Below are 26,849 nucleotides of genomic sequence, written 5' to 3' on the forward strand. Positions count from 1 at the left end.
TATTCTACAAAACACAGTGCATTAAAACCAGACAGGGGAGATTGGTTTCCTTAAAGATTTCCCTGTGTAAAAGGTAAAAGTTGGGGAGATTGTGCTGAAATCCACCATTAACACACAGCCATCCTTAGAAACGGTAGAGCATTAGGACTCAGGGACAAACTTGGAAGGAAGAGGGAAAGAATGCTGTTCAAACCTCAAAACTGTTCTCTTAAATTTAAGTTAACTATTGTCTATTGTGCAAATATGTTTTAAGTAGTAGCAGCTACTACTTTGGACTCTAAGAATATCTTATTAATAAAAAAATCTGCCCTTTTGAAGTTTATATTCTGTTGGATGATTCTGTAGTATCTACCTCTCATCTATCTCTCCTGTGAAGATGCTGGTAAGCACTGGGGTGGTCTGATCTGGGAAGCCTTCACTGACAAGAGTGCATAAGAGGCTTGAAGGAGGTAAGGGCAGGAGTGAGCCATATTGATTACCTGCTGGAAAGACCTTGCAGACTTCCAAGTGGTGGCTTCATGGGAGAGTTGAACACACAAGTCTGGATCCCTGTGAGAAGTCAAGAGTTGAGGGTCACTTGCACAGAGCCTCTATTTCAAAGACAGGACAAATGAGACTACCAAGGAAAAGTGTGTGGTTGCAGAAGAGAGGCTCTGCACAGCTTAGAAGGGCATAGGACCAATTAAGCAGCAACTACCATTGAGTAGCAGGAGGACTGTGGTGCCAAATAATGCAAAAGGTACACTTAAAAAATGAAAGGATGGTAAACTCTGCTGGATAATACTAAGGGCTCAAATGAAATCAGAACAGATCTGTATGCTCCCTGGCTTTGGCAGTATGGAACTCATGGGTGAGTACTGCAAGAGTAATGTCAGTGGCGTGATGGAGTCATAAGTTTTCAAACTGGTTGAGGAAGGTCTGGTGTGCATCTCAGAGGAAGAGTTGCAAAGACGTAGTTCTTGAGGACTCCAGAAAGTGGGATTCAGATCACAAGTGGAAGGTTTAACACTAGAAACAAATACAGAGTCTTTTTCTGTAGTAGCAGAGGGAAAGACAGAGTGTAGATTCAGATGCAGAGAAGTCATTAGATTTGATGAAAGAGAAAGCAGAAAGTTCCTATTTTATTGTTCCTACTTAAGGCACAAGCTGGATGTGCATGGGGGATTGGAAGCCCAGGTCTGAGGGTGGGGAAGGATGTACCATAGCTGTAGAAGAAGCCACCTGACATGTTCATCTTGTAAGTTCTCAGATGTGACCCAGTGTGGTTTTTATTCCTCAGCCAAGAGACTGGAGTCATATCAGGAAGCTGTCTCTGAAGATGAGGATTGTACAGACACTCTCAGCAGCTCCCTCAGCAACATGGCAAAACCAAGAGCTCCCTGCTGCAGGATGGTCCAAAGCAGGCCTCTGGGAAGCAAGCCCCCAGATCATCTCTCTGGGAGCACGTCTGCCATAGGCGATGGAGAAGGAGCCACTGAAGTGCTTCGTTCCAGACAGGCTGCTTTCAGCAGCCCCATTGTAAGTGTTTGTGGGATTAGGCTCTTGCACAGCCACAAGAATGAGGAAAGAACAGCCTCAGGTGGGGCCAAATTCTGTTTTCTTGTCTGTTGGAATATAGACTGAGACAAAAAAACAAGATGTGGTGCATGTTGTGCCATATAATACCTGCAAACAGACATTGTCACAACTTTCTATTTTTGGAAATAGTTCAATGCTGAAAAGTCATAGATCATTTCTGAAAATTATATTTCTACTGAGGGCTCATCATGTCTGAGCTTGAAAAAGGCTCCCTTGTTTTAATGATCGTAGCTCCTGTTCAGAAGCAACAAAGCTTGCCTCATAGCCAGGATACTATCTCGTAGCCAGGAAGGTGTGTGCAATTGATAGGTAAACTCACAGACCTTCAGAGGTCTTTATCACTGTGTAATCATCTTGCCACTACACCTGTGACCTTCCCCATTTTTAGTCCCCAAGTAGCACTTATTAAATATTTCATTTCAGAGCTCAACAAAATGTGTTTTGTTTTGTTTTGTTTTGTTTTGTTTTGTTTTGTTTTGTTTTGTTTTGTTTTGTTTTGTTTTGGAACCAGGGATTGAACTCAGGCCCTTACGCTTTCCAGGGAAGTGCTTATTCTACTGAGCCATCACCCCGGCCCTCAAAATGTGGTTTTGCAAAACCCTACTTACTGCATACAAAGACAGCGTGGAACATGGAAAATAGAAAGACATCCATGTAAAAGAATTGGAAATAAAAAAAAATTAATAATTTTATTGAGAAATAAATAGCAATGAGACAGTTCAAAACTGATTATTAGCACAGTTTCAATAATTAATACATTGCATATTGTTGTCTTAGTGGTTATTCATTGCACAACATGCAGACATGCTATCCAGTCCACAAACACTAATAGAACAAATCTCTCTATTCAGTGATCCAAAAGAATGCAGCTCTGTGTCTATCCTAAATATTTTGAACATGCAGATAACAGAATGGTGGTTCATTTATATCCCCCTTTTTTGTTTAGTTTTGTCAGAGAAGGCTATTCCATTGTCATTTAAATATTGTAGATGCCTGCATTCAGCAAAATATTCCTATGTAGTCCAGTAGTCCATAATAGTAGTGAGTTTTCTGTAAGACTGGCAATGACAAAAGTTGTTGACTTGCCTGGGGAGATGGCTCAGTGCAATAAACGCTTGCCTGGCGAGTACAAGGGCCTGAGTTCAATCCCTGGTTCCACCAAAAACGAAAAGAAAAAAAAAGTTGTTAACTTGAGCCTTTTACAACTCAGTATATTGATGTGGCTTTACTTTTTATAGTCCATTTTTATACTTTTCTGCGGGATTGTTAAGACCAAGATAAAGCCAGACCTATATAACAAGTAGTGTAACTTCTGCATCTGATAAGGTCAGTCAAATCCCCTCAGGATTTATCCTGAAACCCTGTACCGCAGTTTGTAGATCCTTTGTCAGTGTCAGCCATGTGGATGCGTTACGGCCATTGCTTGACCAATTTGCTCTCGGTGAAAGCCTGAGAGAATGTTTTCTCTCTATATGATTCTCCTTAGGCACAGTCTACATCAATGATCACATTCCTCTGTAGCCCCATGATCTCCTTGATCAGAAAATTTGGGACACAAGTGAGTTACTTGATATTACAGTACAGGTTCACCTATGTCCTGAGTCTTCACTGAACTTGAAAGGCCGGGGCCAAAATGTTGGCTGTCCTTACAGCCCTTCTTTTCTCTAATTTTTGGTCTGTGAAATTAGGTTGTTAACCATCCATAAGAGAAGCTTATTGATATTACCTACAACATAGACAGTTGAGGTTAACCTGAATGTCTGAATACAAACATCTTAGGCACAACATGGAACAGGTGTTTTTCCATCAGGTGTTTATATGTTAAACTTAAAGTCCCTACAGAATATGAAGAAAAAAAGTTAAACAAACAAAAATATTTTTAAAAATAGGGATAAACAGTAACATATTTTTACACAGAAATTTAGAAATCTAACTATATACAGCATTGTACCAGGACAGTCCTATGATAATTTTTTTCTTGTTTCTTGTTTTCATTTATTATCCCCCCCACCTTTTTCTTAAACATTTACTTGAGAGACAGTATGGCAGTAATTTTTATGTCATGACAAACAGTACATATTTAGAAGACCAGAATGACAGGCATTCCGAGCATGACCCTACCATTATACATTGCTATCTTCAGTGCAGTTGATTAGTTCACAGATATCAGCATATATAGTTAGTCAGGGTGAGAATCCTACCAATTAACAGCTAGTTTCAAAAACATGCTGCAGATTCTCAGGATCATTCCATAACCCATCATGTGCATATAAATGTATGGCTTTGCCCCTGCCATGTTTCTTAGCTTTTCTCCTTGCCCTCTCTTCATTGTCTAATCCTCAACTTCTTGATTTCCTTTTAATTGTGTTATTCCTTTCTATTTTATTTCTTCTTTGGAGTTCTTATACTAGAGAGATTATACATTATTTACACATGTGGGTCTGGTTTATTTCACTTATGAGTATATCTTCAAGCGTCATCCAATTAAATATAAAGGCTTCAAGTTTATCACTCTTTATAGCTGAGTAATACTTCATTGCATAAAAATATCACATCTTTTACATCCATTCCTCAGGTGACAGGTACCTTGGTTGTTTCCAAGATTTGCTATCACAAATTGCACTGCTATAAACATAGGTATGCATATATCACTATGATATAATGTTTTCAGTTCCTCCAGGAAAATTCCTAGTAGGGGGATAGCTGGTTTGAACAGGATTTCCAGTCTTAGTTTTTTTAAGGAGTCTCCACATAGATTTCCATATTGGTTGCACCAGTCTACATTCCCAGCAGCAGAGAGAAGAGTTCCTTTTTCCCCACAGCCTCTCCAACATTTGTTGTTGTGTGATTTCTTTATGACAGCCATTCTTTCTGGGGTAAGGTGTTATCTATGTGTTATTTTAATTTGCATTTCACGGATGGCTAGTGATGTGGAGCATTTTTTCATATATTTATTCGTTACTTTAATTTTGTCCTCTGAGTAGTGTGTGTTCATCTCGGATGCCCATTTCTGGATTGGGTCTTTAAATTTTGGGACCCTAATGTTTTTTAGTTCTTTATAAATTCTAGAGAGCAGACCTTTGTCTGAGTGCTTATTAGTCAAGATTTTTTCAAAATTTATGGGTTGTTTTTTCACTTTTTTGGTAATTTCTTTTGATGTGCAAAAACTTCTCAATAAGAGGAGGACCTAGTTGTTAATTCTTTCCAGTAATACCCATGCAATTTGATTTTTGTTCATGAAATCTTTGCCTACCCCTATGTCTTCAGGAGTTCCTCCTACTTTCTCTTCCAGGAGATTTAGTGTTTGTGTTTTAATGTTTAGGTCTTTAATCTATTTTGACTTTAGCTTAGTGCATGGTGATAGACCTGGGTCAAATTTCAGATTTTGGCATGTAGAGAGCCAGTTTTTCCAGCACTATTTATTGAAGAGGCTGTCTTTCTTCAAGTAAGCATGTTTGTCCCCTTTGTCAAAGATAAGGTGACTGAGTGTGTTCATAGAGGCTTCTGCATCTTCTAATCTATTCCATTTATTCTTAGGTGTATTTTGTTGCCAATACCATGCTGATTTTATTACTGTAGCTTTGCAGTATAATTTCAAGTCAGGAATTGTGATGCCTCCTGCCTTGTCTTTGCTGCCCAGGATTGTCTTTGCTGTTCTACGTGTTTTCTGGTTCCAAATAAATTTTAGGAATGATTTCTCTAGGTCTATGTTGTAGGTGGGTGGTAGTTTGATAGAGATTGCATTAACTTTGTACAGCAATTTTGAGAGTATGGCCATCTTCACAATGTTGGTTCCTCCTGTCCATGAGCAGGGAATATCTTTCCATTTTCTGAAATCCTCTATGATCTCTTTTTTCAGAGTACTGTAATTTCCCTTGAAAAGATCTTGAGGTTCTTTAGTTAGATGAATTCTAAGGTATTTCATTTTCCTTGGTGCTATTGTAAAAGTTATTGTTTCTCTAATGTCCCTCTCAGTGTGTTTGTTATCTGTGTAGATGAATGCTATTGACTTTTGGGTGTTAACTGTGTATACTGCTATGCTACTAAATTTGTATATCAATTCTAGTAGCTTCTTGGTGGAGTTTTTTGGGTCTTCCAAATAAATTATCATGTCTTTTGCAAATAATGATAATTTAACTTCTTCTTTACCTATTCTTATTCCTTTTATTTCTCTCTTATCTACTGGATCTACCTAATGATTCCAGAACTGCATTGAATAGGAGTGGCGAAAGAGGACATCCTTGTCTTGTATGAGATATGAGAGATTTCAGTTTTTCCCCATTTAGAATTATGTTAGTTGCTGGAGAGATGACTCAGAGGATACGTGCTTCCCTGGCAAGCTCAAGGGCCTGAGTCAATCCCTGGTTCTGTGAAAAAAAAAATATATAGACTTAGAATTATGTTAGCTGTTGGGTCGTCAGAGATGGCTTTTATCAGATTGAAGTAGAAGCCATCTATTCCAATTTTCTGTAGGACTTTGAACATGAATGAGTGTTGGATTTTGTCAAAAGCCTTTTCTACATCAATTGAGATGATCATGTGATTTTTAGATTTACTCTACAGATATAGTGTATTATATTTATAGATTTGCATATATTGAAGCATTCTTTCATCCCTGGGATGAATCCTACCTTATCATGGTGCATAATCTTCTTGATGATTTGATGTATTGTGTTTGCTAGGATTTTATTGAGGAAGTTTGCATCTATGTTCATGAGGGAGATTGACCTGTAGATCTCTTTTTTAGTTGTGTCTTTCCCTGGTTATGGTATTAGTATAATGTTTGCTTCCAGAAATGATTTTGGGAGGATTGCTTCCTTTTCAATTTCATGGAAGAGTTTGAGGAGTATAGATATTGTATCATCCATAAATTTATTGTAGAATTCAACTGTGAATCCTTCAGGACCTGGACTTCTCTTTTTCGGTGGGATTTTTATTACATTTCGTATTTCATTGGCTGTTATTGGGGTATTGCGAGTTGTTATATATTTATGATTCGGTTTTGGTAATTTGTACCTTTCTAGGAATCTGTCCATTTCTTCTGTGTCTTCTATTGTGTGAGAGTAAGTATTCTCACAGTAGCTATTGACAATCTGAATTTCCACTCAGTCTGTGGTAATTACACCCTTTTCTTTCCTTATTGCTTGTATTTGAATATTTTCCTTCCTCTTTTTGATGAGGCTAATCAATTTTGCTTAATCTTTAAGAACCAGATTTTTCATTTGTTGATTCTTTCAACTGTTTTCTTCCTCTCAATTAAATTAATTTCTGCTTTATTCTTTATGATTTCTTTCCATCTGTGGTCTCTGGCTTTGGTTTGCTCCTCCGTTTGCAGATGAAAAAAATGTGCATTCAGCTGTGGTTGGATGGAACACTCTGTGTATGTCCATCAGGTCTGTTTGTTCCAAGCTCTGTTTCAGTTCTGCTACTTATTTCTAACTTTTTGTGTGCTTGACCTACCTTTTTGGATTAAGAGGTGTCAAGGTCTTCCATTAAGATTGTGGCATTGGATGTTACATTTTTAATATCCATTAAGATTTTTCTTATGTAGTTGGGTGCTCCCGTGTTTGCTGCATACATATTTCTGTGTGTTACCACTTACTTTTGAATTTTTCCCCTAACCAGTAAATAGTGACTTTCTTTATTTCATTTAATCATTCTTGGTTTGAAGTTGAGACTGTCTGAGAATAGGATTGCTACGCCTGCTCTTTTTCAGAGATGCTGGGACATGTAGTATTGTTTTCCATCCTTTGACTTTCAGTCTATAAATTTCTTTTTGAGTTAAGTGTGTTTCTTGTGTACAGCATATTGTTGGGTTTTGTTTCCTAATCCACTGTGCCAGTCTATTTCTTTTAATTGGCGAATTGAGTCAATTTGCATTGATGATTTAATTGAGATATATTAACTTACAATTGACATGTTATTTACCTGCTGTTGTTTAGTCCTTTTTCTCCTCTATTTAATTGTTTGCCATACTTAGTGGGTTCCTTCTGTTCATGGAGTTCTGATCATTTTTGTCCCTCTCTAGAAATCTTTAATGGTTTGTGTAGGTGTGGTTTTGTCATCATGAAGTTCTTTAGTTGTTCTTTGTCATGGAAGTATTTTATCTTCTCCATCAAACTTGAAAGTGAGTTTTGCAGGGAATAATAGTCTACACTGGAATTTGTTTTCATAGAGGACTTGAAGTGCTCTGCTCCATGCGCTTCTTACCTTCATGGTTTTTGAAGAGAAGTCAGCTGTAATTCTGATGAGTTTTCCTTTGAATGTGATCTGCTTCTTTTCTCTAGCAGCTTTCCATATTTTATTCTTGTGCTGGACTTCTGGGATCTTGACTATTATATGTCTCGATGTGTTTTTATTTGGCTTGAAGTTATTTGAACATCTGTATGCTTCAGTTGCCTGAATATCAGATTGTTTCCTCATATTTGTGAATTTTTCTGCTACTACTTCTGCCCATATTCTTTTTATATCATTTGTATTGTCTCCTTTCTTATTGATGCCTATTAGTCTCACATTGTTCATTTTTGCATCATCTTCCGGGTGATGAATTTTTTTTCCTGTGTCCTAGTTGTTTTTAAGAGATCTTTTCTTACCTTTTCACTAGCTGTGACAGTGTCTTCAAGATCTGAAACTCTATCTTCACCTTCACTCAAACAGTTTTGCAAGCTTGTGATTGAGATTTTAAGTTCCTCTATATCTCTTTGACTCTGCTTCATGCGATCTGTTTCTTTCCTGTATTGCTCATTCAAGGTATCCGTTATTTTTCTAATCTCTTCTATTTCTTTATCAGTGTTTTCTTGAGAAGCAGTTATTAATTATTTTACTACAGAGATTTATTTCTGATCTGATTTCTTCTTTATGTTTCTGCATTTGATTCTTTACTTCCAACGCTATTCAGAGATTTCTTTATTCATTTCAGAGGTTTTTTCTGATCTGAGTTCCTCCATACCTTTCTGCAGTTGTTTCTGTACGTCAGATGCTATTGATTCAGACATTTCAGTTGTGTGATTCCCAATTTCTTCTGTGCTAGCGTCCTCTGCACTTGTTTTGGTTGGGTTTGGGGCCTGAGATTGCATTTTGCTCCTTCTCTTTGTCATTTTGTATACTATCCTCTGACCTTTGGTATAGAGCTTTGGTGCAGTTACAACCTTAGCACCTACTGAAATTTGGGTGCAGATCTAAGAAATTTGAGTTCATCCAGTTGTGCCTGGCTTGGTTCTAGCTGTTGTGCTCAGCTCCTTCCTGCTGCAGCCCTTGGAAGTAAACCTGTTGTACTCCTCTGGGAAGTTGTTCTGCTCCTGGATTAGTTGAGTGGTTCTGGACCCTAGTCTCTCTGCGGGGACTTCAGCTGCACTTTCACCCCAGGCCCATGTGACAGTCCTGGTCTGGGTCTGGAGTGGTCCAGGGGATGCAGGGGAGCACAGAAGCTCTCCCACATACTTGCGGGGCCTGGGATTTGTCTAGGTCTGGGAGGGGTTCCGAGAGTGTGGCAGAAGTTCTCACTCACTCAGCGGCCTTGGCGGGACTCCGGAATGATGGAGGGGTCCCAAGAGCATGGCAGAGGGTCTCACTGATGCTGTGTGCCTGGGCTTGATCCGGAAAGGTCCAGTGGATGCAGGGGAGGAAGCTCTCCCACAGACTCGCCAGGCTTGGGTTTGGGCTGGGTCGGGGGTTCCTGAGAGCATGGCAGAATTTCTTGCTCACTCAGAGGGCTTGAGGGGGCACTGGGTGGATGAAGGGGTCCCAAGAGCGTGGCAGAGGGTCTCACTCATGCGGCGTGCCTGGGCTTGTTCCAGAGAGGTCCAGCGGGTGCAGGGGAAATCAAAAATTTTACAGCAGTTAAAATTACTTCCTGTGAAATTTCCACTTCATTCTGTGCCTTTCTTTGTTATATTCATGCTTGTACTTACAAACATGGAGATTCTCCAGCTATGATTCAAGCAACAATTCCACAATATGTGTGTTACATAACAATAACTCGGCTTCTGGGAACCCTCCTATTGCCGTATTGGTTATTGTCTGATTTTCATTGTACAGTAGATATGTGATATGAGTCACCCCAGGGATCTCACAGGACCTGAGACAGCCAGAAGGAAACCTACAAGCTCTTTGAAAACTTGCCAAAAATTGTGTTTTCACAGCAACCAGTATGACTATCTTAGTCCACCTCATTTCTGTACCACAAGGACAGTGATGGCAAGCCAATGGCATGCATGTGGCATTGGGCTCTACAACACTGAAAGCTCTAAAAGGCTCACTGTCACTGCACTAGTGGGTGACATCCATTACATTGCATCTGCACCATGGGTCAAGCTGTTTCAGACATCTAGACTTCATTTTCTCCAACTTTCGAAAAGGAAAAAGAAATAAATATAGCCCTCTGTACATTCACCTTACCTACATATTAGAAATATACTATGTATGGATATATGCTTCTTCTAGGTTGTTTTTGTGCATATCTTTCTACTGAACATTTACATATTCCAGCCACCTGAAAACAACCACAGTTGAGTTCTGTTTGGTGGGCATAATCCTGTGCTGCCTGGCTGCAAGCCTGTGCCGTGCCCTCCTCAGCACTTCCTGATCAAGCCTCGTGCTCTTCCTGGCGCCAACATGCACTTCTTAAAGCACCGTTGTTTATCACATTTTCCTTGTGTAAAATAGGTTCTCCATAGGTTACACAAAACTGAGGGGCCATTGGTTTCTTTAGGAACTGCCTCGGGTATCAGCTTCTTTGGAATGTTCTCAGATTCTCTTTCCTCGGCCTCCAAGCTCTGTGCACTCCTTTCCTCTGCCCCTTGGTCTGTGCTGTGATGGCCTCATTTCTGCATCTGGCAGGGCTGCTGGCTCCACGAGGGTAAGGATGCAGGTGTCTTTTAGCAGTGCCTGGCACCTTCTCGAAGTACTCTGAAGGCTGTGGAATTAAGCCACTAAATAGGCTCAGCCTTCCCACTCTACCCATTGCTGTTTAGTTCCCCTGTATTCCACAGTTGTGTGTGTCATTCTGATGGTATCACTGTCTTGGAGTAGTTGTTCTAGTTTGTATCAGATTTTGCAAAATGACATTCTTTTATATAGAATTAAAAGGTCATGGTCTTCCTCGAAACATGTTAATCTCACATTCTTAGTCTTGACAAGTTTATTATGTCCTTCATGGAAACTAAAGATTGAGATGGCCCTTTGATCTTGGACCCACACTACAAACAACTGTAGAGATTTTGTATATCATTCTAAAGCCCAAGTGAAGCACACTAAGATGCCTAAAAGTAAAATGTAGAGGTAGAGGACAGTAGTAGAGCTGCCTGTTCAGCTCTGTCTTCCTTCTCTAGTGTCTGGCCATTGTTAAACTGTAGGTATTTTGAGATTTGTATAAATAGAATGAGTTCCTGTTACCTTCAGTTAAAAAATTCTTTTAAGTTATCTTAAAGCCATCCAAAAGCTTCACAAATAATGTAGCAAGCAAAGGAAGTACTGGCCAGTTTTACCTCTTTAATTTGGATTTAAATAGAAGAAAGAAAAAAGGAAAGAAAAAACTAAAGGTGAAAGCTATAACCTAGGAGGAAAGTTTAATAGGAGGGTAAGTCTCATATCTGAAATGGTCATGTGTCATCATAGATTAAGAAAAAGACATGTCTCCCAAATAAGGTTTTATTTGCATTTTGAGAAACTACCCACATTGTACTCACTATTCTATGATTAAGTTGGGAATTTACATCTTCTTAGAATTTTAATAAGATGGCTATTTTAAGCCTTGTATAGAGTAACATGCCCTTAGTCTGTTTCTCTACCCTTTTCCTTATTGAATAGAAGACCAACAAATATGTGCAATAATAGCCTTCAATTGTTTATCCTTATGGCAGGTCCTGAGTTAGGAATCCAAAGATCTGTAAGCTAAGGTCCTCACTTTAAAGGAATGTCCAAGCTCTCTGGGGTAAGAAGTAAATAAGAGATGTTGCGGGTCTGGTTCTCAACTGAATGGGCCTTCTGTGATGGCAGAGGCTGTGGATCACAGGAAAAGAAGCAACTGTTGATTTTATTATACAGTTCTCCATGCAGATGTGGGTAATAAGAGGATATCTGTGGAGATCGTCATATTGATAAAATCTTACATGTGATGACTGCTGCCTGTTCAATTCAGCCTGTCTTAGTCACAGAGAACACTGTGTAGAAAAACAACTGAAGTAGGGAACTCTCCCTATCTATGGCTTTATTTTGATATGAACTGTTCCTTAAATCTTTTTCTGGGTTCTTTAATTATATGGCTTTCTGGGTCTTCATAGTCCTGAGTTTGTCGGTTTTTCTCACTTGATTTGGACAGTTCTTATCCACACAGTTTTGCTGATCAGAATAAAACACGCATGCATGCACGCATGCACGCACACAGCTTGGCTAGCCTTGAGTGTTGTGTTTATTCTCATTACTCTCATGATCATGGGAATAGGTTTTCTGCAATAGAGTCTTCTGCTGGAAGTATTTGAAGAGGAGTCTTAAGAATGCAGTATGACAGCTGGTGATACATGCACCTTTAATTCTATGTGAGCGGATAGCCTGTGTAAAATGCGTACATGTCCTTTAAGAAGAAAAGAAAGAAAAGGAGGACTAGATTACTTGGGTTCTGCTGCACCTATGTCATCTCAGCCATTATCTCATTTATCTTGGATGGCCACCTGAGGGAGTGCGTGTTATTTTTACCATTATACAGAGAAGGGAAATGATGCTCAGAAGGTTAAGGAAGCTGCCTGGGGCTACCCATGAGGATATAAGACCTGAACTAAGGTGCTCAGACTTGAAGCCTAACCCACGTAAACACTAGCTCAAGCACTTTCCTTATCACACTTCCGCTGCCCCTGAACTCCAGGTGCAAATGTAAGCCAGGGACTTCTAAGTCCAAGGTCACACCTCTCTGTATTTTACTCTTGCTCTAAATCGCTTGTCCTGGCTTCCTGCAGTCAGTGTGATTTATTATCCAGCATCCCAACTCATCCAGAATAGATCAGTGCTTTTGTAGAGCCTGGAGTATGACAAATAGTCCCTCCGTTGACTCGACTTAAACATTTGTAAAGCAGCTGATTTTATGTAACAGAATTCTAATCAGATTTCTTCTGCAACACTTTTGTTAAATCTAGCATTCCTGCATAAGTATAAGAAGCACTGCATTAAATAAAAAGCATGCTTCTTTTTCAAAGAACATAACTTTTTAGAGCAAATCATTCCTAGGCATCTTTAAGAAGACAACAGAATTATGATCAGAAAACTCTTGGAAAGCTGGTAATCACTATGATGAAAGTGACCATTACATATACATAAATTATACTAATAAACTTAATTAAAATATTTGTTAATGTCTTACAAGATATTGCTGGAAAATGCAGTTAAATATGTTAACCTACTTATTATTTCTATTTTAGCAAGTTGATTTTCACAATAGCAGTCTATTTAGAAGTAATGTGATATAAGTACAAACCTTACTTATAAAGAATCTATTATTTCTGAATGAACTATGACCAAGGTAGAATTCTAAGCATAACAAAACGTATGTCTAGCACTCTATATTTTTAAATGAGAAATATGTGTTAAAATACATTTTGTTGTAAGTTATCTCCTGTTCAGTTTAAGAGTCAAGGAAACCTCCACTTACAATGTATAATCTGGATTTTCCATTTATTTTTATCTCTTGCATTTTCCTGCTGTCACTTCACTTATTATACTATATGCTGTAAGCTTATTTTAGTTGCTTCACTTAGAATTTTGTTATAAAAATTGCTTCTTATGATGCTAACAACACTTTCACTGAATTTTTAGGAAACTGATGTGGTACCAGACACCAGGCTTTTGGACAAATTTGCTCAGATTACACCTCATCTCTTTACCCCACTAGATGGGGCCATCCAGGAGCCACCACTGGAGACTTTGTGCATCATGGACTTCTTCATTGCTCTGGCAATTTGCAACACAGTAGTAGTCTCTGCTCCTAACCAACCAAGACAAAAGGTAAAGTCTCTCATGCAAACAAGGATCAGCAGCGCAGAAAAGAACCATGGGTGGCCCTGTATATACTCTGGTCTTGTTATGTTACAGTGACAGATAGTAGTGGCACCTGACAACAGCATGTGTTTAACATATATCAGAACCTATTATTTGCCCTGCACTTACATGTTCTAAATAATTTACTGATATAAATTTGGTTAATTCTCCCAAAGCCTCTGAGAGCTGCCTATTCTTTCTCTACTCTTCCCCATATTACAGATGATTTTAATTTACCTAGGGTCACAATACTAGTTTTGGGAGGAGGTGAGATTTGAACCTAGGGAATATGGCTTAAAGTTACAACATGAGTTGCGAATTAGAACATTCATTTTGTTTCTTGTTCCTTACCAAATGGAAATTTCTAAGACCACCAGCATTTTACATACAACATCAAACAAAATATAAAATACATTTGGTTCACTGTCATGTTTGATGATAAAATACATTTTCATGTGCCAGTTAGATTTGTTTTAATTCAGTCAATCTGAAATTCATTATAATATACAAAAATTCTTCAGATGTTATAAAACCTGGGATTTGGGTTTTTGTGTTTTATTTTTTATTAATTTTAATGAGAAATAGCAAAGAGATAGTTCCAAAACAGGTTAGTAGGACTGTTACAATAATTAATACGTTTTGTATTGCTGTCTTCATAGTAGTTATTCAGAGTACAAGATGCAGACATGATATGTTGTCTAAACACTATTAGTACAAATCTTTCTTCTTATTGAACTAAGAGAAAGTAGCTATGTATCTATCCTAACTATTTTTATATATGCATACATATTTTTTTCACTACAAAATGGTCTTTCATTTATATCTCCCTTTTTTGTTTAGTTTTGTCACAGATGAGTGTTCCATTGCCATTCAAATATTGTAGGTGCATGAATTCAGTAAAACAACACAATATAGTCAAATAGTCCATAATAGTAGTGGGTTATCAGCAGAACTGGCAATGTCAGAAGTTGTTGACTAGAGCCTTTTACATCTCAAAATATTAATATGACTTTACTTTTTGTACCTCATGGTTATACTTTTCTGCTGGATGGTTAAGACCAAGATAAAGCAAGGACTGTATAACAAAAAATGTAACTTTTGTGTCTGACAAGGTCAGTCAGATCCCCTCAGGATTTACCCTGAAACCATATACAGCAAAAACCTGGGATTTGAAATTCTGTTATTGTCTTAGAATTCATGGAGAATTCATTTCTCATTAACAAAATGACTTGGTTTAGCTGCCGGTGATTCACCACTTGGCTTTGCTAGCTTTCTTGTATATAACTCTTTCCACACAGCTACTTAAAATTCAGTTTGCTTCACAACTCAATTAAAATTTAATTTTCCATCACATCATTTTCTTTTGGCAACTTCAGAGATGATCAACTTTAACCTAGAAGTAATTTCCTTCCAATTATGATACATTTGATCTGCAACTGTATTTTTATAAGGCTTTGCCTTGAAAGTTGTTTTTTGAAAAATGATTATATAGTTAGAAGATAAGTCACTAGACGTTTTTGTTTCCCGTAACATTTTTTTCTCTTATGTATCTGTTTCCAAGTTGGCATCTGTGTAAGAAATATTGTTTCCCTCATTCTCAAATAATGTGATATTCCACTATCAGAAAATCTCTATGGCACATGGGAACAAAGACTTCATGGTATTTCTTTTCTTTTTCTTTTTATAAAAAATTTGAAATTAAAAAAAAATCTTTATTTATTTGCTGCATGGTCTTGCTACATAGCTATGACGCGTAGTGATCCTCCTGTCTCAGTGTCCCCAGTGCTGGGATTATAGGCGTGCACCCCAACACCCATGTTGGGGGAGGCAGAGTGCTCCTGGGGTTCTAGGATGGCATGGTGTCTGATACTGGGGATCAAACCTGGGTCCTTGCGCTTGCAGGCAGGCTCCCCGACCACCAAGCTATCTCACCAGCTCTGGTATTTCAAGATGATGGCAGAAGGGCTGTTTAGAGGGGCTGATCAGAATTCATATGCAATATAAAAGTCTTCTCTGTGATTAGGCTTTATTCTTCTTACTCTGAGTTGCCAGTGATTTCAAAAATTGACCCACGAGGGCCGGGGAGATGGCTCAGTGGAATAAGCGCTTACCTCGCAAGCGCAAGGGCCTGAGTTCAATCCCTGGTTCCACAAAAAAAAAAAAAAAAAAAAAAAAAATTGACCCATGAGACCCTCAAACTATCATAAAGGTAGTAATTTTTAAGGGAAAACTTTTTAATTCCCCAGACACTTCTGAATGAGAAAAGTTTATAATCCAAATAATTGATTGTCCATGATTAGTATTAAATTCCAGGTTTAATCAGTGATAAAGAAAATAGATCTAGGCAAGACATGGTCTTTAAAAAGAAAGGGCAAGGGACTAGGGCGGCAGCTAAGTGCAGAGACTGTGGTTTTGCTCCTTTGGCACCCGCGAGCGTGCATGTGTGCACACACATGCACACACACATCCCTAAAACCAGGGTACAAATAAGAAAAGGGTCTACAAAATAGAAAGCCTAAAGCATGTTATGATACTGATGATACTAATAGCTATTCGTCCTTAAGCTTCCTTTCCTTACTGGCCTTTTTCTTTTAAGTAAAAATATCTTTTGTAGAATCTGGAAAGTAAAAGAAAAAACTTTATTTTGTTAAGCTTTTGGGTTTTTTTCTTCCAGTGTTTTTACTATGGATATTGTTTATTTGGTTTTGTATTTTTCATACTGTTCACTTAGCTTTTCTAGTATCAATCCTTGGTCTTTACATAAATAACGTATATATTGCGCTCTTCTTACTTTTTGTTGAATACATGATTTGCTTATCATTTTTAAATTGTTATTACAAGGAGACACACAACATCATGGATTTTATCTTGAATTATTTCTTAAATTTGTTTTTAAATTTATTTATTTGATACAGGGTCTCATTATGCAGTTCAGCCTGGTAGTGATCCTCCTGTCTCAGCCTCCCCAGCCCTGGGAGTACAGGCATGCACCACCATGCCCAGTTCTGGCATGTAGTACTGGCAGTCAAACCTGGGTCTTTGCACTTGCTAGGCAGGCACTTAGACCCCTGAGCTATCTCTCCAGCCCTATCTTGAAGTATTTCTATAGGAAAGATTGTTATGAGTGTGCTTGTGCTAGCATGTTACATTTTTTGCTATCAGTTATCAAAATCCTTCCCAAATGACTGTAGGAATTTATAATATCATTACTTTCAGCACATTCTTTCCCATAGAGGCTTTTATTTCTATTCATATTTTCTGTAGCAGTCGTAAGAAAAGAGTAGGCTGCTAACTGTTTAAGGGAGTGGTAACCTGTCTTAGCTTTTTCCAGTTGGACTTCAAAGTTGTTATAAGTTGGCTTGAGCTTTACTGTTGAATCTTTTCTAAATTATCTTTTCTAGATCAGGCTTTCTTCACTGAGTGGAACACCCATTAAGTCCTTGGAGGAGATTAAAAACCTCTTCCAAAGACTGTCTGCCCGAAGGTCAAGTTCACCGTCCCTTGCCAGTGGGAAGGACTTGCCATCGGGGATCCCCGGCACCTTTGTGAGCAGACTCCCTCTTTTCAGTCGGATGAAGCTCACTTCACCTGTGGAGGAGGCGGCCTCAGGGATGCATGAGAGCCTACAGGGCTGTAGTGACACCGCTGGCTGTACAGAGACTGAGAAACCCGGCAGCAGTGCAGGCCTCCCAGATGGCAAGGTGGACTCCCTCCCCAGAGCGTGCCTGGCCTCCAGCCTGTGTTACGAGGCCGAGAGCCCAGATGAAGCAGCCTTGGTGTATGCCGCCAGGGCTTACCGATGCACTTTACAGTCTCGGACGCCAGAGCAGGTTGTGGTGGACCTTGCTGCCTTGGGACCATTAACATTTCAGCTCTTACACATCCTGCCCTTCGACTCAGTAAGAAAAAGAATGTCTGTTGTTGTCCGGCACCCCCTTTCCAATGAAGTCGTGGTGTACACCAAGGGTGCCGATTCTGTAATCATGGAGTTGCTCTCAGTGGCTTCCCCAGGTGGGTTCAAATAGAGCTCAGAGATTGAAAAGCTGCTTGCAGTGCTTGGATAAGCACAAAGAAGCAAGTATGTGCAAGTTATGTATACCTGATAAAGTAGAGCGGAGGTGCCCGGGACTTGGCGGGAAGGCAGACTGAGTCCAGCGTGGCCTGCATCATGAGCTGTGTCTTGCTAGTTCCTTGCCTGCTCTCTGCCTAAGTCTTCATTAGAACAGGAACCTCTTCCTCCAGGACCGCCTTGTCCTGAGAGGCTGATGATGCTCGGTATGCACTAGCTTTGTGGGCCACTTTTGGCCAAGTGTTTAACAAATGGAAAGTGCTCAGTGGGAGCCGGCCATCGTCATCACAGGCCTGTTACTGTTCAGCTGATGGAGTAGGGGCAGTGTGTGGATCACGAGTTTGGTACTTTGCCCAGGAGAAAAAATTTAAGGGGGAAATGTAGTCTGAGTGTTTCCTTTTATAGATACACATTTGGGACTCAAAGCTGGAATGGCTTTCGTTTATTATGTATTAGACTGTCATTGCTTTTTAAAAATCTGACTGTAATTGGGGAAACTGGTAGGAAAAATAGTATCTTGCTCATTATTTCAGATGGAGCAAATCTGGAGAAACAGCAAATGATAATAAGAGAGAAAACCCAGAAACACTTGGATGACTATGCCAAGCGAGGATTGCGTACTTTATGTATAGCTAAGAAGGTGAGGCTGCTTGGTACACCTTACCTTGTTTTGTTCCTTTCCTTGTTTAGCCATTTAATGGAAACTACTATGTACCAAACCCCAACCTAAGTACTGGGGAAAGTCTTTAAACTGCTGAGTCTCTTCTGCGGCCTCTCCATTCCATATATTGGTTGGTTGAATTGTATTTCCAGTGTCCTGCCAGTGTTCTCCGAGTTCTCACATTCTTCACTATATCTGCAAAAGCTTTCGAATATAAATAGCTTCATCCTGAGTCACAATACGGGGAGCCTGCTTTCTTTCCTTTGTGATTTTGTAACTATTATCCCCACTCTCTTACAGCACTAAATGTGCTCTGGAAAGATTGAGGTCAGAGACCAGCCTTAATTTAACTTGCATAGGTTCTAGATAATTTTGTTAGTGCCCATGAGTATCTGAATCTAGGTAAATCTATTAGATTTTTATGTCACTACTAATTATTATCTATTAAGAAGAATATTGGGAAATAATGTACTCTTCCTGAATTAAATCTTAATGAGAAAGAAGAGCTCCAAGAAATTATTTGAGAGATGTCTTTACCAGAAACTCATTTCCCATTCAAATCCTACTCCTAGGGGCTATTCTGGGGAAACCAAAGCAAGTAGATGGCTTGTCTTCTAGTTCTTTCTTCTTCCTATCGTAGGTCATGAGTGACACTGAATATGCAGAGTGGCTGAGGGATCACTTTTTGGCTGAAACCAGTATTGACAACAGGGAAGAATTACTCGTTGAATCTGCTATGAGACTGGAGAACAAGCTAACATTACTTGGTAGGTGGTGTATGCTGCATCGCCTGAAGGCAGAATTTTGAAAACACTGATGTCTGTGGCATTCACGAGTGCCTCCCCCTCCCAAGTTTGAGCTAATAAATATACGTGGGTCTGCTATCCTAATGCAATCTATACCCAGCTTCCAATCCATTCTATTTTGTTTTCCTCTGTAGTGAACTAGATTTCACTTGTGGTGGGATTGGGACGGTCATTCTTAAGAAACTCATATAAAACATCAGCACCTAACACAGAGTACACAGCCTGGCATAAGAGAACAAAGTTAAAGTTTCTTTCTAGGAAGCATACAATGTACTTACTATGCATTGTCTTTTAAAATTCTCATAACAAATTTCCATCTTATTTAGAAGAAACAGGGCCCAGAGTTCAGTGACTTCCTTAATTCACCTACTAGTGATTAATAGTAACTAACAAAACATGACACTCGGGGCTGCCTGGATCAAGGGTCCATGCTCTGCACCTTTAACTGGTCTATGAAAATTTCTTTCTCTTCTCTAACTTTCTGATTTCAAGCCAGGTTCAAGCTGACACCACTTATGAACTTCATCAGGAGTCATCTAAAGAGTGCTAAACAATAACAATCTCAAACACAATTTGTTAAAAGCACACAACTTCTGATGTTAAACAGTATCAATGCCTGTATCCCATCCCCAGGGATTCTGATTCATGTCGTTTCTTGTATGCCCTGGGCATCAGAATTGTTGAGAGCTTCCTAAGTAATTCTGAGAGCAGTCAACTTTGAGAACCACAACTTTAAAAATGGATACAGAAGGGCTGGCGAAATAGCTCAGTGGACTAAGTGCCTCCTTGGGCAAGCACAGGGGCTGGGGTTCAATACCTGGCACCCCATGCTGCACCAGCGCTGTCCCCAGGCATGCTGAGCTGGCAACTGAGTGCAGGCGTGGTGGTGCATGCCTATAATCTCAGCACTGGGGAGGCTGAAAACAGGAGGACCACTGTGAGTCCAAGCTGTATAGTGAGAGCCTGTATCAGATACATTTTTAAAAAAAACTAAATATGGATACAAAGATCCTAATAAATGTACCAATATACCAAGAGACCAGCTTCTAGGCTTCATTCCTTTATTTAGGAGCAAAACCGTAATATCACTTAATATGCATCAAATAGAATAATGACACCTCCTCCTGAGGGTCACATTTCCTCATCAGCAGTTCCTGAAGCAAAAATGTATCATGAGTTTAATGCCAGAACTCAGTTGGCAACAAAAATCAGTCCTGACTTAATGTAGCACTATTTATAATATGTTATCCTAACTAGCACAAAACTTCGCTAGTGTTCACATACATATATTAGTGTGTTTAATTAACAGGTATTATGAAATAACATACAGGTCCCATATTATCTTTTCAAAATATTAAGACATTTTTAATTCCGAAGTACACATGGCACCACTTATTTCTGAGATGGACTTGTACTGTGAAGAAGCATTGCAGGTAGGCATTATATCTCATTTGTGACAGCATGCTTTAAAAGCCTTTCCTTATACTTGGAAGTATCACAGAATTACAAAATTCATAGGATAAGCTTACACAAATAATTGAGTCAGATGCTTCAATTTATAGATGTGAAAGCTAGACAGAAGAACAAGTAAGATTGCTAGATACATCGATCCCTGGTACTTCCCTCCCAAAACACTACTTTGTGTATGACTTTCGTCTGGGTCTCTATGCCTTGTTTGGATTTCTGCAGTCTACTAGCATAGTGTGTATAGCTCAGGATCAAACTGGCCAAGGCGGGGAACCAGTTATAGAGCAGATGAGCTTCAGCTCACTTTGGTTTTATGGGAGTCTTGTTGCAACCGGGTTATTCCTTTAGGTGCCACTGGCATTGAAGACCGGCTGCAGGAGGGAGTCCCTGAGTCGATAGAAGCTCTTCGCAAAGCTGGAATCAAGATCTGGATGCTGACAGGAGATAAACAGGAGACAGCTATCAACATAGCCTATGCATGCAAGCTGCTGGAGGCAGACAACAAGCTCTTTATCCTTAATTCCCAAAGTAAAGTACGTACAATGGGACCGAGCCAATTGTTTGTTTTTCAAAGTGAATGACACATTTGGAATTTAATTTATAGAAGGAGAAAGCAAAGCTGCTAACCTTTAGTTTCTTGATATTTATTCTCTCCAGAGACCTAGCTCAGATTTGAGAGGATGCTACGGTTTTTCTAAGGCCTTGGTGGGAAATCATATTGAGTCGGAGGAATCATTGCTAAATAAAATCATTAGAAGAAAGATTCCTTCTTTTTAAAATTTGTTTTCCCATCCACACTGGATTATCCAAGATTTGACAAGACAACCCAAAATTACAAAATATATCAAGTCTTGAGACAGGAATCTACCTCCCTTTCAAGTTGAGGATGAGTGATAATTTCTATTGGAATCAGGTAAATTACTGTTTGTTACTTATAAAAAAGCTCTCAGCATGATTTTGCCCTCTAGTGGTAAATCTTAAGCAGTGCTTGTGAGTGCAGAAAAGAAAAAAAGTTTTTAAATAAGAAAGTTTAGAGGTTTAGACCCAGTTTATCTTCCCTATATTTCCCTCCCCCTAAATTCTAGCACCAAAGTTCCAAGGACTTCAATGGGTATTTCATGGTTTTCCAGAAGATTCCTTGTACAGTGAGACCCTCCATGATTTGTGCATATTATTTATTGTGCTTAGGAAGCTTTCCTCCTCCCTCATCCACAGTGAGACTTAGCCAGTGGCATCATTGCATCACAGCAGCTTGTCACCTCTAAAAGCTTCTGAAGTGGCCCTTTGGGTTGACATCTTCAGCCCGTGTCTCAGGCTGCCACCTTGGGCTAGTGGTACATTTATGATCAGGCCTCCAGTAACACTAAGGCACGTCACACATCTGGAAGAAGGAGAGTCTTCCTAACACACAGTAGGTTCTCCTCCATAGCTGGCTGTGGCCTAGGCACCCACCACCACGAGCCAGCCCCCAGGACTTGCAGGGGCTAAGTCCCAGAAAATTCCAGTCATTTTACTCAAAAAAGATGTTGCCCAAGTAGGTGCAAAATCAGGGTCCGAGTGCTTGGCCTGCCTCTGACCAGCCATGTGACCGTGGTGCATGGCCTCCTCCTCCCTCCTCTTCCTTACCTGAGATGTGGGAGCGATGCCAGTGTCTGGGATTGCTGTGGGTATTAACAGTAAGAAAATATAAATTGCTGAGGGGTTCAGTGAACATGAAATAAAGGAACAGTAATCAGTTATTGGTGTTTAATTTTGGCTTAGAGAGTTTTTTTAACATGAAGTTTTAATTTTGTCTTGATTATTACGGTAACACATGATTATGATGAAATGTTCAAACAATATAGAAAGCTACAGAGAAGAAGATAAAATAATGAGTTTCCCTAAGAGAAAATCTCTCTTGACATTGTAAGCACTCTTGCAGATGATTCCTGAGATAGGCACAGTATCGTATTCCTGGGGACACTGGCAGGGAAATGTTAATTGTACTTGTGACAAGACACTGGGAGCTCTGTCATGAAGAGCAGGGCATGACCTGACCTAGCCCTAAAGCCACCCTCCTCATCTAAGGATCATTTTGTCCCCACACAGGGCCAATCTTGACAACATCTGGGGACATTTTGATCATCACAACTAGTATCTAGGGAGTCTAGGGAGTAGGACCTAAAGATGCATGTACTTATTACACAGGACAGTACCCAAGAACCAAGGATTACCTGGTCCAAATGTCAGTAACAGCAAAATTAGAAGTCCCTGCTATAGACTGGTTCATCTCTAGGAAATCAATATAGGAGGGTGAGTCAGCTGGTGCACACTGGCATAACTTGCCTATTGTTAAACTTTTTAAATAGCTCATACCAGTTTGCTCTTTTTGTCTTTCTTTTACTCCTTTTTTTTGCATTTTAGTTGATAGGTTTTTTAAGTTAAACTTCCATATTAACTGATATCTAAAAATATTACCATGCTACACAATATTTCTAGACATGTTTACATTATGTAAAGTTTAAATCAGGTTATGCATACGTATCTTTTCAAATGTGTATCATTTCCGCATGACAGGAACTTGAAATTCTTCCAGGCTTTTGAGAGGTGCAATACACATTATGTACACTGGCATAGAAATTTCTGTGAAGAGTAAAATTAGTGATAATATGAAGTTTATTTATAAACATCCATCTTATGCTGGAAACCTTTAAAATTATCAATTCCAGAAATCTTTACTGAATGTTTACTGTCGCCAATACTCTCTGCTGTTAGTAGCCATTCCACGTTGTGTTCACAGTTTCAGCAGTAGGATGTGGGCTCAGGTGTGTCCCTACTCCTCATGCACATCCTGCATTCACAGGAGCACTCTGTGGAAGAGGTCTCTTCTTTGGGAAGCAGCCCCCTAGAACCTCCCCAGGTGGCCCCACCCAGCAGTTGCTAGCACAGGACAGGGAACATTTCAGCCGGCTCTCCACTAGAAGCCCAAGGCTAACCATCTTTGCCTCTCGTTACAAGGATGCCTGCGAGGTGCAGATGAGCATAATTTTGAAAGAACTTCAGAAGCAAGTTCCAGCTTCTCCAGACCAGGCATGGATAAGAAAGGGCTCCGCTCAGCCTGCTGTCATTCGAGACTCTGGGCAACAGGCTGGACTTGTTATCACTGGGAAGGCCCTTGAATTTGTCCTGCAGGAGAGCCTGCAGAGGCAGTTCCTGGAGCTGACTGCTTGGAGCCACACGGTGGTCTGCTGCCAGGCCACGCCCCTGCAGAAGAGCGAGGTGGTAAAGCTGGTGCGCAGCCATCTCCAGGTGATGACTCTGGCCATTGGTAAGTCGGTGCAGTGTGACTGAGCCCTGGCTTCTCCCTCTCACATATCAGAAGCAGGTCTTTCTGTCTGTCCTTCTGTTTACAACTGTATCTTCCCCCTGTAACACCATTTTCTCTCCCTTTCCTCCCTCCTTTCTCCCCACATCCCTTTTCTACTTCTGCCTTTCTTTTCATCTCTTATTTGACTGTCTGCAATGAATCAGGAGTTAGTACTGTGAAGTGGAACACACAGCCTGGGTTTTTGGGCTACATGTCAGGCTTCCAGATCAGCTGGGTTAAGTAGAGTGAAATACTGTATCACAGAACTGAAAAACCCAGGATTCTACAAAATGAAATTCAAGTCTATGACTAATTCTCTATTCAGCAAATACTTCCTGAGTTCTCCTTGGTGTCAGGTAGCTTTCTGGGGGATGGATATGAAGGGTGCATAAAATGGACAAAGTTCCTTTTGTTAAAGAGCTTACATCAAGTGGCAACATACCAGTTAAAAAATAAACAAAATCTAAATATGAAAGATGTTAGATATTAATAAATGCTAGATAAAAAGAGAAGTAAAGAGGAAGCAAAATGCTGAGGGCATTTGGAAGGGGCTGTTATTTTAAATACAGTTTTCAGGGATCGCCCATCTAAGGTTATGTATGAGGGCCTTGAAGGAAGTAAAAGATAGCCATGTAAGATCAGGGAAGGACATTCCTGTCATACAGACAGCCAACATAAAAGCCATGAGGTAGACCTTGCTTGGCATGTCTGCAGCCAAAGGAGATGGAGCAAGGGGGCGGTTGCTGCAGTTCAGTAAAGGGTAGAGAAGTGGCAGGTGGCCAGATCACATAAGGTGTTGGGGGCCATTATAAAGTTTAGGCTTTTATCTGAACCAGTAAGAAGCTAATGGAAGACACTAAGAATTAGGATACAGTCTCCTCTAAATTTAAAGAGATCACATCACCTGTTGTACTGTGGACCACAGAGACATAATTAGAGAGATCATTTTGGAGGGTCTTGAAATAATTCAAGCAAGAGATGATGGTAACTTGGTCCAAGATGGGAGCAGAGAGGGTGTTAGACATGGCTATGGTTTGAAGAAGTTGCTGCTGCCATTTGCTGATGACGTTACATGAGAGAAAGATCTGTGACAGGGAATAAATACCAAGATGTTATGCAAGAATAAAAAGGATTTGAGCAAGCACATTTGTCCCCTTTGTCGAAGATAAGGTGGGTGAGTGTGTTTGTAGTTGCTTCTGCATCTTCTAGTCTATTCCATTCATCCTCAGGTCTATTTTGTTGCTAATACCATGCTGACTTTATTACAGTATCTTTGTAGTATAATTTCAAGTCAGGAATTGTAATGCCTCCTGCCTTGTCTTTGTCGCCCAGGATTGCCTTTGCAGTTCTAGGTGTTTTCTGGTTCCAAATAAATTTTAGGAATGATTTCTCTAGGTCTGTGAGGTATGTTGGTGATATTTTGTAGTGGAAAAATATATATATATGCATATATATATATATATATATATGTATGTATATACAAAATAGGATAGATATACAGCTACTTTCTCTTAGTTCAATGAGAAGAAAAATTTGTACTGAATGTGTTTAGACAAGCTATCACATCTACATCTTGTACTATGAATAACTACTGTGAAGGCAACAATATGCAATGTATTAATTATTTTTAATAATTTTATTGAAAAACGATAGCAATGAGACAGTTTCAAAACTAATTAGTAGGACAATTTCAATAATTAATACATTGCATATTGTTGTATTCTTAGTGGTTATTTATAGTACAAGATGCAGACATGATATCCCATCCACAAATACTATTAGAACAAATCTTTCTATTCACTGAATTAAGAGAAAGTAGCTGTATATGTATCCTATTTTGAATATACAGATACAAAATGGTCCCTCATTTGTATCCCCTTTTCTTGTTTAGTTTTGTCAGAGAAGGGATGCGTGAATTCGGAAAAAATATTCCAATATAGTCCCGTAGTCCAGAATAGTAGTGGGTTATCCATAGGACTGACAATGTCAGAAGTTGTTGACTTAAGCCTTTTACAGCTCAGCATATTAATATGGTTTTACTTTTTATACTTCATTTTTATACTTTTCTGCTGGATGGTTAAGACCAATATAAAGCAAGACCTATATAATAAATGTAATTTTGTATCTGACAACATCAGTCAAATCCCCTCAGGATTTACACTGAAACCCTGTACCGCAGTGTGTAGATCTTTTGTCAGTGTCAGCCATGTGGAGGAGTCATGGCCGTTGCTTGACCAATTTGCTCTCTGAGAAAGCTTCAGAGAATGTTTTTCTCTCCATGTGACTCTCCTTAGGCACAATGTACATCATCCATCACTTTCCTCTGTGGTCCCATAATCTCCTTGATCAGAAAATTTGGGACACAACTGAGTTACTTGATGTTATAGGACAGGTTATTCTATGTCCTGAGTTCGCACTGACCTTTAAAGGCTAGGGCCAAAATGTTGTCTGTCCTTGCAGCCCTTCTTTTTCTCTAATTTTTCATCTGCAATCTTGAGTTGTTAACCCTCCAGAAGAGAAGCTTATTATCATTACCCTAGAACATAGGCATTTGAGCTTAACCATATTATCTGTCTGAATATCAGACATCTTAGACATGACATGCAACAGGTACTTTCCATCAAGTATTGATATGGTAAACTTTAAGTCCCTACAGAAAATGAAGAAAAAAAAATTATATTACTTTTATTGAGAAAGAAATACAATTAAGAGAGTTTCAAAACAATTCAAGACAAAACAAAGTAGGATAGTTACAATAATGAATACATTGCACATTATTGTCTTCATAGTACAACATGCAGATATGGTATCTTGTCTAAACACTATTAGTATAAATCTTTCTTCTCATTGAGGTTAGATATACAGCTGAGGCTAGCAGTATATCTAGCCTAATATATA

The 26,849-nt window shown here is 39.3% G+C and overlaps 1 protein-coding gene across 2 annotated transcripts in view; it reads left to right on the forward strand.

The window, feature by feature from the left end:
• Positions 1–26,849, forward strand: part of Atp10d (ATPase phospholipid transporting 10D (putative)) — a 116,763-nt gene that overhangs the window by 64,093 nt on the left and 25,821 nt on the right. For both annotated transcript variants that reach the window (XM_004645674.2, XM_023705987.1), the window contains exons 10-16: positions 1,280–1,518; positions 13,381–13,569; positions 17,004–17,613; positions 18,205–18,311; positions 18,973–19,099; positions 20,954–21,138; positions 23,603–23,912. In XM_004645674.2, the coding sequence (XP_004645731.1) occupies positions 1,280–1,518; positions 13,381–13,569; positions 17,004–17,613; positions 18,205–18,311; positions 18,973–19,099; positions 20,954–21,138; positions 23,603–23,912 (1,767 nt within the window). The remainder of the gene's footprint in view (positions 1–1,279; positions 1,519–13,380; positions 13,570–17,003; positions 17,614–18,204; positions 18,312–18,972; positions 19,100–20,953; positions 21,139–23,602; positions 23,913–26,849) is intronic.

The sequence above is a fragment of the Octodon degus genome, unplaced genomic scaffold (genome assembly GCF_000260255.1).
Source record: "Octodon degus isolate 3935 unplaced genomic scaffold, OctDeg1.0 scaffold00235, whole genome shotgun sequence".
NCBI classification, from domain to species: domain Eukaryota; kingdom Metazoa; phylum Chordata; class Mammalia; order Rodentia; family Octodontidae; genus Octodon; species Octodon degus.